General features: G+C 54.4%; 4 protein-coding genes across 4 annotated transcripts; 1 reads left to right on the top strand and 3 right to left on the bottom strand.

Annotated features, from left to right (window-relative positions):
- Positions 1–257: 257 nt before the first annotated feature.
- N0V96_002281 (uncharacterized protein) lies at positions 258–1797 on the bottom strand (the record flags this gene model as incomplete). Its single annotated transcript, XM_053187680.2, has 6 exons — positions 258–790; positions 846–979; positions 1042–1113; positions 1357–1388; positions 1591–1689; positions 1750–1797. The coding sequence occupies 6 exons, from the start codon at positions 1795–1797 to the stop codon at positions 258–260; spliced, it is 918 nt and encodes a 305-aa protein (XP_053055184.2).
- Positions 1798–2829: 1032 nt separating this feature from the next.
- MNN9 (Golgi mannosyltransferase complex subunit) lies at positions 2830–3989 on the top strand (the record flags this gene model as incomplete). Its single annotated transcript, XM_053187679.1, has 2 exons — positions 2830–3912; positions 3969–3989. The coding sequence occupies 2 exons, from the start codon at positions 2830–2832 to the stop codon at positions 3987–3989; spliced, it is 1104 nt and encodes a 367-aa protein (XP_053055183.1).
- Positions 3990–4975: 986 nt separating this feature from the next.
- On the bottom strand, positions 4976–5716 carry PEX4 (E2 ubiquitin-protein ligase peroxin 4; the record flags this gene model as incomplete). Its single annotated transcript, XM_053187678.1, has 2 exons — positions 4976–5301; positions 5428–5716. 2 exons carry the CDS (start codon positions 5714–5716, stop codon positions 4976–4978), a joined length of 615 nt encoding a protein of 204 aa, XP_053055182.1.
- Positions 5717–6930: 1214 nt separating this feature from the next.
- Positions 6931–8631, bottom strand: N0V96_002284 (uncharacterized protein; the record flags this gene model as incomplete). Its single annotated transcript, XM_053187677.1, has 1 exon — positions 6931–8631. One exon carries the CDS (start codon positions 8629–8631, stop codon positions 6931–6933), a length of 1701 nt encoding a protein of 566 aa, XP_053055181.1.
- Between the last annotated feature and the right edge of the window lie 6235 nt (positions 8632–14866).

Here is a 14866-nt window from a genome sequence, read left to right on the forward strand (position 1 = left end):
AGTCCCTGATTTTGGACCATGCGCGGACTGTAATCCGGATTCAGATCAGGTTCCTCAACAAGCTGATGGTGTTATTGTTGGCTTCTATAGTTAAGGGTCCACGATGCTATTGGTGAAGGCGCACAACGGGGGGTTTTCTGACAACTGGCTTCCCACGTGTCTCAACCAGGCCTCTCCTCTCTCGCAACTTGGTCTGCTGACTGGTCCGAGACATTCCGTGCAGCATAAACCAAGGTCAGACTGAGCTGGACCAGGGTCTACTCGATCATATCGATATCGTCGTTCGCGGCGGGTACCGCGGCAGCGGCAGCGCCACCATTCGGCTGAGGCGCAGTCTCTCCGGAGTTTCCTCCGCCAAAGTAGTCAGCCATCTCGGCGTCCAGTTCCTCCTGGGTCTTCCGAGTACGGCCGTCTCTACCCGAGCGGCCACCTCTTCCACCTTCCTGGTCTCTGCCGCCATCTCTACCACCGTCTCTTCCACCGTCTCTACCGCCCTCTCTGCGAGCGCCGGGTCTGCGTCCGCCGCCACCGCCACCGCCACCGTTTCCGCGCCGGCGGGGCATAGGGCTTCGCGAACGGTTTCCGCGGTTTCCTGGAACGTATCTGTCAATGCCTCTCTCAGCAGCCTCGTCGACATCGTATCTTCGTCCAGGAGACATGGATCTCGACCGACCGCCGGGAGCAGAGATTCGCTCTGCAAGTGGACGGCCTGGCATCACCGCCGAGTCAAAGGGGTTGCGAGATCGACCGCCAGCTCCACCACCCATGATTGACAGCTTGATCGGTTGGCCTGAGATGTTAGTCTTCAGCTGCCGCTGACAAAGGGACTTGAAAAGGGCACTTACCGTTAGCATTGGCACCGTCAAACTGCTTAATGGCGTCCAAAGCATCCTCGCGGGACTCCATCGTAACGAAGGCAACGCCCTCCGAGCGACCAGCGCGATCATACTTGAGGTCCAACTTCGCGACAGGGCCAATTCTGTTAAACAATTCCTGCACATACTTTAGCCGGGGCCACGGTATTCGACAGCTTCAGGGGACCGTACTTCCAAGTCTTCAGGAGTCAGCTCGTAGTGGATGTTCTCGACGCGGATTTTTGAGCTGCTGGAATCCCTGTGACGGCCGGTCAGCGTATGCTCGTATCAATCAATTCACCGAACTTGCCTTTGTTCAGGCTCATCGCGTCTCCGTCGAGGGGCCGGCGCACGGCGGTTGTCTGCTCTGATTTAGCTCATGCTGTAGGTGTGGTATAGAACCTTCGGTCGTACCGTGCTCCTCGAATCGATCGTGAACCCATTCGCTATTCGCGGGGTTAGCTCACTGCCCGCATGGAAACCCGGGTTTGTTTGGACTTACCTATCGAGGTTTCTAGGCTCGTCACGGAAGGACTGTATCGCAGGACGGCGACACCTGTTAGCTTGGCCCTTGCAATCGACAGGTACCGATCCCGGCCTGCAACGAGACGGTCGGTATGGAACCGAAAGCTGCGCGATAGTCGTGGTCGACCGGGATGAGGAGGGAGGAGGGTCATTCAACCTGGACAATCAGCCTGGAGATCTACCAGGTGACGGGTTGTGTATGGCATCGTACCTTTCTAACGCCGTCGCGAGGGTATTCCTGGCGTTCGCGTTCGCGTCTTCGGGGGGCACCTCTACCGTTTCCACGGTTGTTGCGAGGGCCGTCGCTCTTCTGCAATTGCTTTGGTTAGATCCGAGGTCGCATATTGTACAAGGCTGCAGGTTTCCTTACCTTCTCGCCGAGGATCTCGTCAAGGCTGCGGTCCAGCTTGTCCGCCATGATGAACTGTCGGGTGAAAGTATGTCCAGAAAAGAATTGATGCAACCGAAGATGTCGAATTGGGTGGTTCAACAAAAAAAAATCACCTCGGTATCGTGGGAGGTGAACTTTCCTGCAGGGTGTAAAAGGGACAACAATGCTGATCGCGACTCAAGTGACCGAGTGCTGTACCTAGACACAGCTGGTAAAGGCACGTACGGCTGACCGCGGATTGAATGGAGCATCCGACCGCCAAATAAGTGTGGCGCACGCTGCAGTAGGGACAAAGTGGGCATGTGGCTGAAGCCCCTCGACTCAACCAGAACTTTACTTGACTGAGTTAGTACCAATTGGCTTTGAGATGCAGAACAGGAAATCTGAGAATAGCTCCCCATGTTTGACGCCTGGTGGGCTCCCCACTAGAAGTCTCAGGGGTCCGAGTAATCCATTCCATTTGACCCATCTCAGACTCCCAGTGGCTTCCCATCCACCGTTATCCACTCAGCCAGTGGAGTGTACCCGCAAGTCTAAGCACCAAATAGCGCTGCTGGTCGCAAGCTTTACAGGCGCTGTCTCGCTTGTCTCGCCTGTATCATCCGTGCCGTCAGCGCCCTGCGTCCCCTGATGTGAGGCAGGAGGATCTCTCGGCCCGGAATTAGTCCTCGAGGGAGATGAAGCTAAGCCCCTTTTGTCGTCTGAAGTGTAACTTTACTGTAGAGCTGTCCTCCCGATGCGCCTCCCTTGAGTAGACCAGCCCGCCAGAAGTAGGAATCTCGTATCTGGCCAATTTCTTCACTCCCTCGGCGAGAGAGACACACGAGAAGGAGCGCTCAGTGTCATCTTTCATATCTATTGCATGGCAATTCCAATCTCCTGTGACAAAGAACAGAATACCGACCTGTTCTTCTTAGGACCCAACACCCGCGACAACTGAAGCTCGCTTGCAGCTTCGCGAAAGCCAAGCCAAGCCGACAGCCATCGAACGACCACCTCTGAACCCTCAACAACCTTTATGATTTTCGCATAGTCCCCCTACTCGTCAGATTGCCCGCCATGGCCCGTCCCATGGGGTCAGTTCGCTTGAAGAAGGCGAACCCGGTGACCCTCGTCCTCGGCGCCGTCCTCTGCATCTTTATCGTCGTCTTCCTCGTCGGACCCTCCAAGTCAACAAAGGCGGAGCCGGCCGGTACCGCCTCCCACCATCTGTCGCCGCCTACGGCTCCCTACCGAAAGAAAGCCAAGGGTGACACGAGACCGCCGCCCGTCGTCCGCTACAACCTCAACAATGTCACCATCACGACCGACCCCATCGGCAACCGCGAATCCGTCCTCATCCTGACGCCGATGGCGCGGTTCTACCAGGAATACTGGGATAACCTCTTGAACCTCAACTACCCCCACGACCTCATCTCCCTCGGCTTCATCCTGCCCAAGACCAAGGAAGGAAACGCGGCGACGGCGGAGCTGCAAGAGCAAATCACCAAGACCCAAGGCTCGGAGAAGAACCGCTTCAAGAGCATCGTCATCATGCGCCAGGACTTTGAGCCAGCCATCGCATCCCAGGACGAGGGCGAGCGACACAAGATGGAGAACCAAAAGGCCAGGCGCGCCGTCATGTCAAAGGCCCGCAACTCGCTGCTCTTCACGACCCTGGGCCCCCAGACGTCGTGGGTGCTCTGGCTCGACGCCGACATTGTCGAGACCCCGCCGACCCTGATCCAGGACCTGGCGGCGCACGACAAGCCCGTCATCGTCCCTAATTGCTTCCAGCGCTACATGAACACGGAGACCAAGAAGATGGAGGAGCGGCCCTACGACTTCAACAGCTGGCAGGACAGCGAGATTGCGCAAAAGATGGCCGAGACGATGGGCCCCGACGACATCCTGCTCGAGGGATACAAAGACATGCCGACATACCGTGCGTTAATGGCATACTTGGGCACCGACGAGAAGGATAAGTCGGTGGAGATTCCCCTGGACGGCGTCGGCGGCACTGCCTTGCTCGTCAAGGCAGACGTCCATCGCGACGGAGCCATGTTCCCGCCCTTCTCCTTCTATCACCTCATCGAGACTGAAGGTTTCGCCAAGATGGCGAAGCGCCTAGGCTGGCAACCGTTCGGACTCCCGAATTACAGAGTAAGTAAACCCCGTCAAGATGTCATTGATTGATACACCACTCACACTACATTCAGGTTTACCATTACAATGAGTAAGGGTTAGGCATCACGATGGATGTGAGCTGGGAAATAAACAGACGAAAAAAAGAAGAGTACATCGCGCCCTTTCGTCTAGAAGTGTTCAATGGAAAACAGAAAGTTGAAACATCCCTCCCACACACCTCTCAGTCGCCAACAGCATCGGCGGCGGTATTACGAATTTCACGCGCGGAACACCTCATTGGAAAGAGAACACCAATTTGCCCCTTTACCCTTATGTGCAGATACACCCCTTCTTTTGTATCTTGCCAAACATAATTGCGTTCCAATTTCGGGAGGAAAAATGGCGGCGGGGTTTGGGCAACGGGCGTACTTTGTAGTACATTTCACACAGCAAACTACATTCAAATTTGTTGATCCGTCATGGGTCTACAGGAGTCTGGAACATTGGAAGGGGTCTAGCTGGGAAGGCGAGGGGTCTGTGGATGGTTGGAGATGGGGGCGGCTAGGAAACATCTCTACAGATGAATGAGGTTGACTGGCTTTCTTGGGGTGTAAGATAAAAAACAACGAAACGCCGCGGGAAGGTGATGTATCGTGTTGCGCAAGATATCTGCGGCATTAGAGAGAGAGCACCTATTTCATGTTTCCAAGGGCTCTAGTGTGATAGAACAAATGACATTTTATCTCAAAGTGAGCTTTCAGCTGCAATTATACAATCTGTCGTTGAGTGATGATGTTAATCCTGTGGGTGCTCCCCACCAAACGAGCACTCCGTCCCATCCCTTCCCAACCGATCCCGTTCCATTTACATTTTATATATGTGATGTTGTCAAGTATTTTATCCAAAAAAACATAAGCCGCTGCCGAAACCCAACCCAAAATCTCTCCGCTTCAGAAGACTGGACTACATTGGTCCACCAACCGGGCAGAGTGGCTCCTCCCAATTCACCATGACCCCTCTAGCCGTCATCCAGCAGAGCACACTCCCGTACTTTACACCCGAGTCTCTCTTCCGTAAGGTAGGTAATGAACAATTCTCTTCACGGCCCCTCATAACGCCCCTCGTCATCGCGGCACCAAAACTCGACGAGCGCGCGGGTGCCCAGCACGTCCCCGCCGCGCAGCAGCGCCGCAACGTCGACGTTGAGCGGCGAGTCCGTCTCCGGGTAGGCCAGCAGCGTGCGCACGGCGCGCACGCTCTCGAGGACGCTGTAGGCCGGCGTCCAGGCGTCCTTGAGCAGGTCGAGGCAGATCTCGCCCGTCTGCAGGGCAATGTTGGCGTGCACCACGGGCGTCGCGAAGCGTATCGTCGGCGGACGAAGGGGATAGTCTGTCGGGATCTGGATGTGTAGGAGCCAGCGGCCCTCTGTTTTTTGAAGACGTTAGCTATTAGTCCTGAAGATGCGAATGAAAGAAAAGTCCAAGGACTGCACTTTTGAGAGGGAAGGAGGAGCGATTGTGCAAGAAAGAAGAAGACGAAAAAAAAACCTACCGTCATATCCGTTCCCGATCCCCCGCCCATTAACAACAGCCTCCCACGTCAACAAATCGTCGTCGTCGACGGGGCCCAACCTCTCGATGCCCCTCTCCTCCTTCTTCTCCGACCGCCACACGTCGAGCTCCTTGATGAGCCTCTTGATCGCACCCCGCCCGTCCGACGTGGACTTTGACTTTGACTTCTTGCCGCCTCGGTCTCGTTCTCCTCGTTCTCCTCCGCCTCCTGGCGCCGGGCCCGAGGGATTCGTCTGGGAATCGGGCAAGTTCTGAATGCGCCACGACATCTTGGACAAGTGGAACCTTTGGCTCCTGCTTGCAATCCGGGCTGCTCGCGCGATGAATGGACAGAAGGGGCAGCAGCTGTGGTTCGACTAACGGACCCCTGGAACTTATGAGTCGCAAGTAAAGAGGAACAGGACGGTCAATTGGTATGTAATCGCGTATGCGGTTTTGTATTCTGCGACGGTGGTCAAGCAGGACTTCAGAGCAAGCTGGCTGTACGGATAGCTGTTGATAACCTCTTTGGATGGGGAAAAGCTTTGGGGCAATCCCCAAGCCGATGGGCTGGGTTTACCTCAGCTACCTTAGCAGTAGCCAAGCCACGCTCTCCAGCTTCCCCGGGGTGCCAATGAGACGTACCTTGTGACGCGACAGGACAGGTGGGTCCCGTGGGTTCAGCCGAGGTTTCCCAGGCCGGCTCTCAACTTCAGGTTCAGTCCGGCATCTGGCCAGCATCATCCGTATCGTCCGTACGCCGACCACGTTCCATTTTGTTCCTTCTCGTGCCGTTTCGGCCAGTGCCACTGGAGTCTTCATTATGTCAGTATCGTCGATAAGTATTCAAGAGGAAAGATTCAGAGTGACTCTCAGAAATATGTTCATTAATATTTGTCTACGTCGCGATTTGTGCCATCTTCCATCGTCTAGAGGGCTGAAACAGCCGGCCGGCCAAAGAACTATGAGAGACACTGCAAATGTGCCTGGACTTGTCTGCCTCGCCAAGTTTTCGCCTTCCTAAATTCGCATTTCATCCCCGATATGTCCAGAGAACGGAAACAAAACCGTTGAACCACATGTGTCCGGCCTCCACAGTTGTCACCAAGACATATGGCCGCGAACCTGCTATGCTCATGCAACTTGCTGCTCATGCTATCATCACAAAGAACGCCGAATCCGTGTCCCAAAAAGATAAAAAAAATAAAAAACCGAGTCATCGAGGTTTCCATCTCTGCGCATTGCGTACAGCATTGGTGACGACCCGGTGATGCTTTTCTTTTGCTGGCCAGGCTGCGTCGGCAATGTCATTGCAGATGCGAATCCCGTGCTAGCGAGGAAAGCAATATTCCGCCAGAAGGATCTGGTCGGAAAGAAGATGTAAAGAGTTGTACAATAATTCCATATACATGCGTCATGAAGTCACACTTGTTGTATGCGGTGAGGGCCGACCTGTATCGCGACCAGTCACCCTGGCTCGTTGGTGTGCGTCTCCCATAGAGGTCTAGGATGAAGTCTCCTCTTTGCTGGGCTTCCAGAAACGCATCATCCGGCTGAGTCGTTTCGACTTGCTGGACTTGTGCTTCTTATCACCCTCGCCATCGTATGAGACCTCCATTGATAGCTTGCTACGCTCTCCGTGAGAACTGCTGATAAGTCTGCTAAGACTGGCAAGGCTGGATCGCCGCCGCCCGAAGGCTGCTGAAGATACTGAGACCGGTCGCTGTTGGTCGGGTCGTACAGGCTCCTGTCTCAATTGAGAGCTGGTGGCAAATGAGCTGTCCCTTGTCATGGTTGAGTGGCTGGAGGTCAATGACGGTATATCTACGGAAAGCCTGACTTCTGGGCCTGGCTCCCCGAGAAGCAGAGACTGGAAGTTGTTTTCCTCATTGACTGAAGATGGTGCCGTAGAAATCCGCTGAGCGTCATAGGACATGGGCGAACGAGGTGATGGGAAAGATGAGGCGTGGCTCATCGAATACGGACTGACGGGAACGTGCGAAGGAGTCGGAAGGTGAAGAGGACTGACGTCGACAGGGGCCAGGTCCTTGCCCGCGAGAATTCTGCGGGGAGACGGAGTCGCAGAACCAGTAGACTCTGCTTTTTCGTTGAAGATGGAGCCGGTACGGAATTCAGGGATCTGGGTAACGGGCTCTTCAACGATGACGTCCTCTTGCAGGGAAATGGGCGCCGTCTCCGCGCTCATCTTGAGTTCTGCCATCGTTGCGTCCGTCCCAGTAACAAGATCACGGCTGATGCTGCCATCAGGGCCACTGGTAGGAGTGTCGTCGAGAATAGGCTGCTGTACTTTAGTGGTAGCGGGCGGTGTCGCCTCGTCGCCAGAGGATTCCGCGCTGTCGTTAAACTCGCCTCTGTTGGCACGACTGCTTGTGTATAGTGATGCGCACTTGCCAGGGTGTTCGTCGTCTTCTTCATCCTCCTCGAACACGTCGGCCATTGTCGAACTGCTGCCAAAACGATGTATGCCGAAACGGCCCACATCGAAGGGTACCATCTCAGGGGCGCTTTCAGCGCGGCGGTGGTAGTGCATCCCTGGTCCACTGAAGCCCTTCATACCCTGGGCGCTGTGTAGCTGGCGCTTGGTAGAGGCTGCGGCTTTTTGTGCGGCGTCCCATTCAGGATTATTCGCAAGAGGCGTATTGAAAGGACCCAGCGCGGCATCCAGATCAATCATGGGGAAAGATGTGTCTTCTTGGGCCGAAGCCGGGCGCGGCTTCCACTCTTGTAAGCTCTGAGGCTGGCTGGAGGTGTCCGTGACCATGAGTGTAGGTGTTACCGGTTCGACATTCACTTCGGGTTCCACCAAGAGTGTGAGGGGCTCATCCTTCTGCTCGATTGTCTCGAACTGGCGGGCAGACTCGCCCGTGAGATCCAGGTCTTTGCACTTCTTGTTCCGCGGTTTGCTCTTTCGTGCTAGGATTGATCCTGCCCAGTTCTTGACCTTCTTCTTCTTCTTAGACTTCTTGCCGTCTGCCTTTTGGCCGGTGTGGTCCGAAAGTTCTGATAAGCCAACCGATTCCGAATATGGCTCCGATGTAGACGAGGAAGATGAGCTAGTTGGCTTGGATCCAGAGTCTGAAGAGCTGGAGCTCACTGGTCTCGTGCGAAGTGGTGATGCAGTTGCGTTGAAAGGGTCCAAACCGAAAAATGACCACCTCTTGGGCGTCTTAGTTGGACTGGGCATCGGGGGACCGACAGAGCCTGCTTCAGGCACGTTGATTAAGGTGGGGATGGAGTTTCTCCTCCTTGGCGATGCCCCAACTGATTGAATGCTCTGAGATCGTTCCAAAACCGCCCCAGCAGTGCTAGGCCTGGACTCGTTGTTTTGGCGAGAAGGAGTAAGCACTAGAGGAATAATAGGCTCTGTCTCGACATGTGCAGTAGTCGTCGGGATAGAAATGATGGACGAAATGCTTCCAGACACCGAATGCCCTCCAGGTCGAGCTGTAACTGTGCTGGAAGTATCGCTTGACACCATTGATAGCGGGCGTGGGATGAACTCGAGGGTATCAGAAAAGCCAACACGAGCACGCGTGACTGGCCTGGCTGCAGGAGAAGCCCTGCCACTTGATGAACTCGAATCCGCAGTGACTGGCCTGGTAAGTTCTCCGGGCACTCTGAGGGCTGGTTCAGATTCAACGCCCTTCAGAGTCTTCTCGACCAGTCCTGCATTGTGATGATCTAAACGTCGATCGAATTCAGCCGGGCTTGTGGGAGCACTGTTGCCCCTGAGGTTACCAGGCGCTGAAGGCTGGACGATGAGAGATAAGTCATGGCTTGAGAGCGCAGCCGAGCGCCTGTGCTTGTGGCCGCGACCGCCAGGAGGCTTCGGGGGCAGCTGGAAGTTTGGAGACGCGAAACCACTCTCGGATCTCGTTGGGCTTGTGCCAGTTACGGTGATGGAATCTCCAGAACGGATGCTTCCTCCCACGAATTCGCTCCCTCCCCTCCTGTGTCCGACTCCAGTTGGTCTTGCAGGTGATGCCGCTAGTCTTGGGGAAACAGGCGGAGGGGATAGAGGTGGGCTAAGCAGGAGGGATGTCTCCGGGGATAACGAGGCGCCGGGATTGAAGGTAAAGTTGGGAAGCGCGGGTGATCTTGAGGGCCGATCTGCTGCTTCTGAATTCAAGTTAAAGGTCGATCGGTCTTGAATTTCGATGGCGGACAGCGGACGTCGCCCAGTCGCTCTCGAGAAAGATGAGGGTGCAGAGGCCGACGAGGGCCTTGCCGGGAAGACAAATGGTGGATTCGGTAGTGGAGGCATCGTTCGTGGAGATTGTGGTCCGGAGAATGATGATGTTGAGGAAGTAGAATTATCCAGCATTACCGGAAGAGAAATCGCTTGCATCGAGGGTTCGTCCAAAACATGTGTACTTGTGGCTATCATCATACTCTCAGGTCCGACAGTGGTTGCCATGCTTCACTGAGCCGCTCTGCGGCTACAGGTTTGATCAGCAACTAAAAGAAGGACATAAAGAGGGCGCAAATGCGAAATGGTCGTCGTTGGTTGAGAATGGAGGATCGTTTGGGTGCTCGACGTAGGACGACGCGTCAGGGACGTTTTGCGAAGTGATGGCGGGTTTTGTGATTAATTCTGCAAGGTGGCAGATTGAGCGAGTTGATTCTTCTTTTCGTTTTCTTATATCGCGAAAGGGAATTGAAAGAATCGATGGGCGAATAAACACCTTTCGGAACAAGTCGAGTGCGGCGCGCTGACGATGGGAATTGGGCGAAATTGGCGTTCACGATTGCGTTCGTGACAGAAGCGGTCGGCCAGGTAAGACAAATGCTATTTATCGAAGATGAAAATTGAAGGTGTTTTTAAGGAGCGGACGGCACAAGACCAGAAGCAAATCTGCAAGATCTACAACTAGAATTGAACCACGAAACAGAAGTCAAGAAACGACGACGGCCTCGAAGGGTTTTGGGGGGAAGAGAGTTGGTAGGAAGAAGAGGGGGGTTGCGACGCGGAAGACTAAAGAGAGGATGGGATGGATGGGTGGATTTAGGATTAGAATTGGGGACAGACACACACACACACACACACATACACACAACAGCGAAGAAGCGACGAGTCGGGTCCAGCGGTCGGGGTGTGTTGGCGATGGGAGAAAAGGGGGTGAGAAGACAGGGATGGGAGGGTGTGTGGGAGGGAAAACCTCAGTTGGGTTTGGACTGGCTCGGGGAGAGGGGGGCCAGTCTGCAGAGGAGGAAGGAAGTCCAGGGGGAAAAAGAGGGAGAAGGAGTAGGAACGACTACACTACGACCAGGGGGCGTGCGATTGTGATTCCAACCTGGAAGTCACAGTCAGGGCCCGGTCAAGCAAGGCAGGGACGACCAGGGGCTGTTCAGGTTGATGGGGCAGCAGCCGTAGCGCACTCGCATTCATCAGGCAGAGAGGCAAGGACAAGTACGAACATCCGTACCTGACTTACTATGCAAAACAAGGTACCTCTCCTATGTACGCATACGGAACGGGGCAGACAGACAGCAAAGAGGCACCTCGCGTCGCAGGATTTGACAGAGCACACCTCACTCAGCTTGAACCCAGGGAGACATGGACCAGTCGTTGAGAGGTAGGTAGAACTCTTGGTAGGTAAACAGAACATAAGGTATTACGTATAGGCAAGCACTGCAAGGCAAATATTATCGGTTGTTCATGGGAGACATGAATTCAGAGCGTCGCGTCGAAGCGAAGTTGCGTATGTGAGGCGGTTAGAGCTGAACAAAGTTATCGTGTGCTCTTTGTTCACTGTTTGGGACAGTTGTTGAAACTCGTATGCGCCCACATTCGGCTTCCTACCTTCTACTTAGTTGCGGCACAACGCGCCGTACGTATGTATAACTTCACACACAGAACAAGACCATGCATGCTGTACAATACCATATGTGTCAGTTGTTCATCAGGAGTGACTGGGAGATTCATATCCCATCAATGAAGCCCCTGATTCCCGACTCTCGTCGACGCTTCCAGATGGCATTGACAGCCTGTCTTGGTTGTGTCTGTAACCAACCTAACGTGCAGCAGTATCGCCGTGCTGCCCTGCATTCTGCATGAAGTACTGCATTCACGCACACACGTTGCTGCAACTAGACGGGCCCTGACAGGTTGGTGTTTTGCCCTGCAGCCATTTCTGCACTGAGTTGGGTGCGCCGACCAGCCTGCCTCCAGCAAATCGTCCACCTCACTCAAAGCCGCTCTGTTCCTGAGCAACCTGACCGAGTGGCCCGCCCCAGGTCCAGGTTGTCGAGGAGGGCACGGATTGGATTCTCTAGCGTGTGGTGGTACCTACTTCCAAGTTCCAGCAGCTGTACGAAGTGTGGTGAGTACCTAGCCCTACTAGTACCGAGTAATCGTCGCTGAGGTGAGTTGACGGTGAGATGTTGGCTGCCACACCTTTTCTTCCCTCCTCCATGCTAGCGAGCTCTATCACCCGTACCAGTTCGCACTAAGACTCGGCCGTCGTTAGGCGGCCACAGCCCAGGCCCATCTTCTTCTGCTTCCTGACCTTAGCGGCGGGCCAGTAGGTCACTGGCTTGTTTGGCTGGGTTGGCTTGACGAGGTTGCCAGGCAGAAGCTGGCAGGAGAGGACTAAACAGAGCGTAGTATAGTCTAGAGGACCCGCGAAGCTGCACCTCAGCCGTCAATGGCAACGCAACGTCTTCACCGCTTCGTGTGGCCTCAAACACACGTTGACTATCGCTTTCCTTTGTCTCTCATGCGCGTATTTGGTACTTCGTAACCCTTCTACTGGTAAGGTAAGCTTATGGTTTGGGCAAAGGGAATCTGACTTTTATCGAAATGGTTTGACGATAGTTCTGAGACTGGAACAGTGGATCTGGGCTTGCAATGAGTCGGCTTGCTGCAAGTCAAAAGAGAACCTAGAAACAGAAGTGGACTGGAGGCAGGGAATAGAGGCGCTGAGAGTTCAGTGCGCGCTGTGTCGTGCATTGTGTAAGGGACGGAGACCACGGTACCCTTGGGCTGTTGTGTACCTTACTTGATCGCGGTGCCATAGTGAATTTTCTGTTGGCCACCACCACTGAGACTGAACTCGACTTCCCGGTATTTACGGAGTATTCGTACCTTTTTTTTTTTAACTCATATTACCTAAGCCCACCCCAAGCACTCAAGCACACACGCGCCCCAAGTATGGTAGGTACGGCAGGTAGAACCTTGTGGGGAGGTAACGAACAATACGTAGCTTTTCACACAGGCGGAAGGAACTCTCCAGGAGCGCTTCCCCGGCGCATCCCGCAAGTGGCCCACGAAATGCACGGTCAGAGCAAGACTCAAAGCAGGAAACCTCCCTCTTCGCAAAGGGAAAAACAAAACCACCAGATGTTAACTTTCTTCGACGGATAACTTCCATACCAGCAAAGGCCGAGGCAGAGTAGGGCTCGGCGACAAAGTTCCGCCGTCAACTACGTTAGTATACCTTAGCAGTAGCGTACATCATCAGCTCAACCATAACCACGGCACCTCCGACTTTGGGGGATGACAAGACAAGGTGCCGATGGGAGCAAATCCAGACCCGGTGCTATAATGGACGACCGGATGACCAGCACATGGCAACTGCAAACCAGACGAATCATCGCAACGCCGTGCCCGACTAATACCACCAGAGTAGCGATGGCAGACAACCGTCTCTGCAGGTACAGCAACGGCGTTGGCTCCATTCGACCACGCCCCCTCCATCTCCATCACTGCCATCCGCCCCTTGCGGCAATTCTGCGAGAAAGCCACCACAGGACACAGCTAAAGCCTCGAGAGGAGAGACGGGACGAAGAGGCACCAGAAAGTTAGGCCAAGTCACTTCAAGCCATGTCATGTTTTTGCTCAACACCTACCACTTCCCAAGGTACATACACCCAGCTCCCGCCCAAGCACTACCTCATCGGGGATTACACTTTCGCTTCGTCTTCTAACCTAGATTCAGTCCCGTATATTGAACACCTTCTTTGCTTCTTTTCCCCGACCCGAGCGACCCGGCCTGGTTTCAACCCCAATCAAAGACACCGGCGGCCGTACCTACGAATATCGCGCGGGGGGCTCCAACTCGATTTGAATCGACAGCCACGCCGCATCTCAAAAATGGGCCGACGCCTCGGGTTCTACCTCGTCCACAGCCAACGCCAGAGCCAAAGCGGTCAAGCGATGTGTGTGGGCTCACTGCAGCGTCCCAAAATGGCTTTCTTCGATGGTAACATGGGCGCTGGGGCGGCACTGGAGCCGAATTTCTCCTCCACGTCCAGGTTCAACGGCGGCCTCTGACTGGCTTACGGTCCTGAGAACGAGAGATGGCCAGGGGTGTAAAACATGTGTGCCAAGGTCCCTTCGTCACTCTTTATCCACTCTTTATTGCTGGGCTTCAGAAACGCCCGCGCACCCCCAGGCCCAGAGGAGACGATGGCTCCCCCTCCAAGCCTCAAAGACCCCTCCCATCTCCATTTTATCTCAATCGGCCAGATGACCGATAGCACCTGGGAGATCTGCTTGCTTTTTTCCTTAGTCTGGAAAGGGAAATCTCTGGGTCCACTGGAACCACTGGGAACACAGCTACGAGTGTCTATGAAGTACGAATACCTCACTATTATGAATAGGGTACTAATTCACACGAATTGGAGAGGCGTTCCGAGGGAGACGAACGCCGTTGTCAACCATTGCCTCTTTAGCTCTTCACTTTCTGCATATTGGGATGATGTGCGGACACTCAATTCAACTTCGTCCGTCTTTCAAGCAAATGGCGCAAATCATCTGTCAAATCGTCGTACCAAGACGGTAATGGCGACATGATGCCAGAGGAAACATTTCATGCCCTATCATTGGCAACCGTCACACACGTTCCGGATGGGATGGGATGAGATGGGATCATTACCTTATTTCTCCCATGTTCCCGTATTTGACGCCCCCGTTTCCTCAACCCCCTTGGCCGCCTAGTGGGGGAGCATGTCACAATCGGAGCTGATGGAGCATCAAAGGCAACACAACCACACAACCCCACGCAGGGCTATGTCTTCTTCTGTCATTGGCAGGCATGGCAGGCCAGTTCGTATGCACGGAGCGCTCGTTTACGTCCACAACGGCAGCAATCGATTCCAGGGCTTTATGCGGGTAGTGTGCGTCGAGCCATCATGGCACAGCGCCGGCGGCGCCTTCAACGTTTGAGGAAGCCACAAACTATGAAGAACCGCCCGAGGCATGGTTTTATGGAGGCTTGCAATCGCTTACAGCGGAACAAAGAGAGTATCACGCGGCATAACTCTAAAATCTGTTTTCATTCTCGTTGCTACGGTTAGGAGCCTCATCTTGACTCAGTCACAAACCCGGGCATCGGAGCCGGACCAGGAGCTATCTTGATTGAACGACTGCGGCCGCCGAATTTCTTTCCACCCTGGTATTAGCTCTGATCAACGTC

This window comes from Colletotrichum fioriniae (assembly GCF_027942845.1).
Source record: "Colletotrichum fioriniae strain IMI 355084 chromosome Unknown scaffold_2, whole genome shotgun sequence".
Lineage (NCBI taxonomy): Eukaryota > Fungi > Ascomycota > Sordariomycetes > Glomerellales > Glomerellaceae > Colletotrichum > Colletotrichum fioriniae.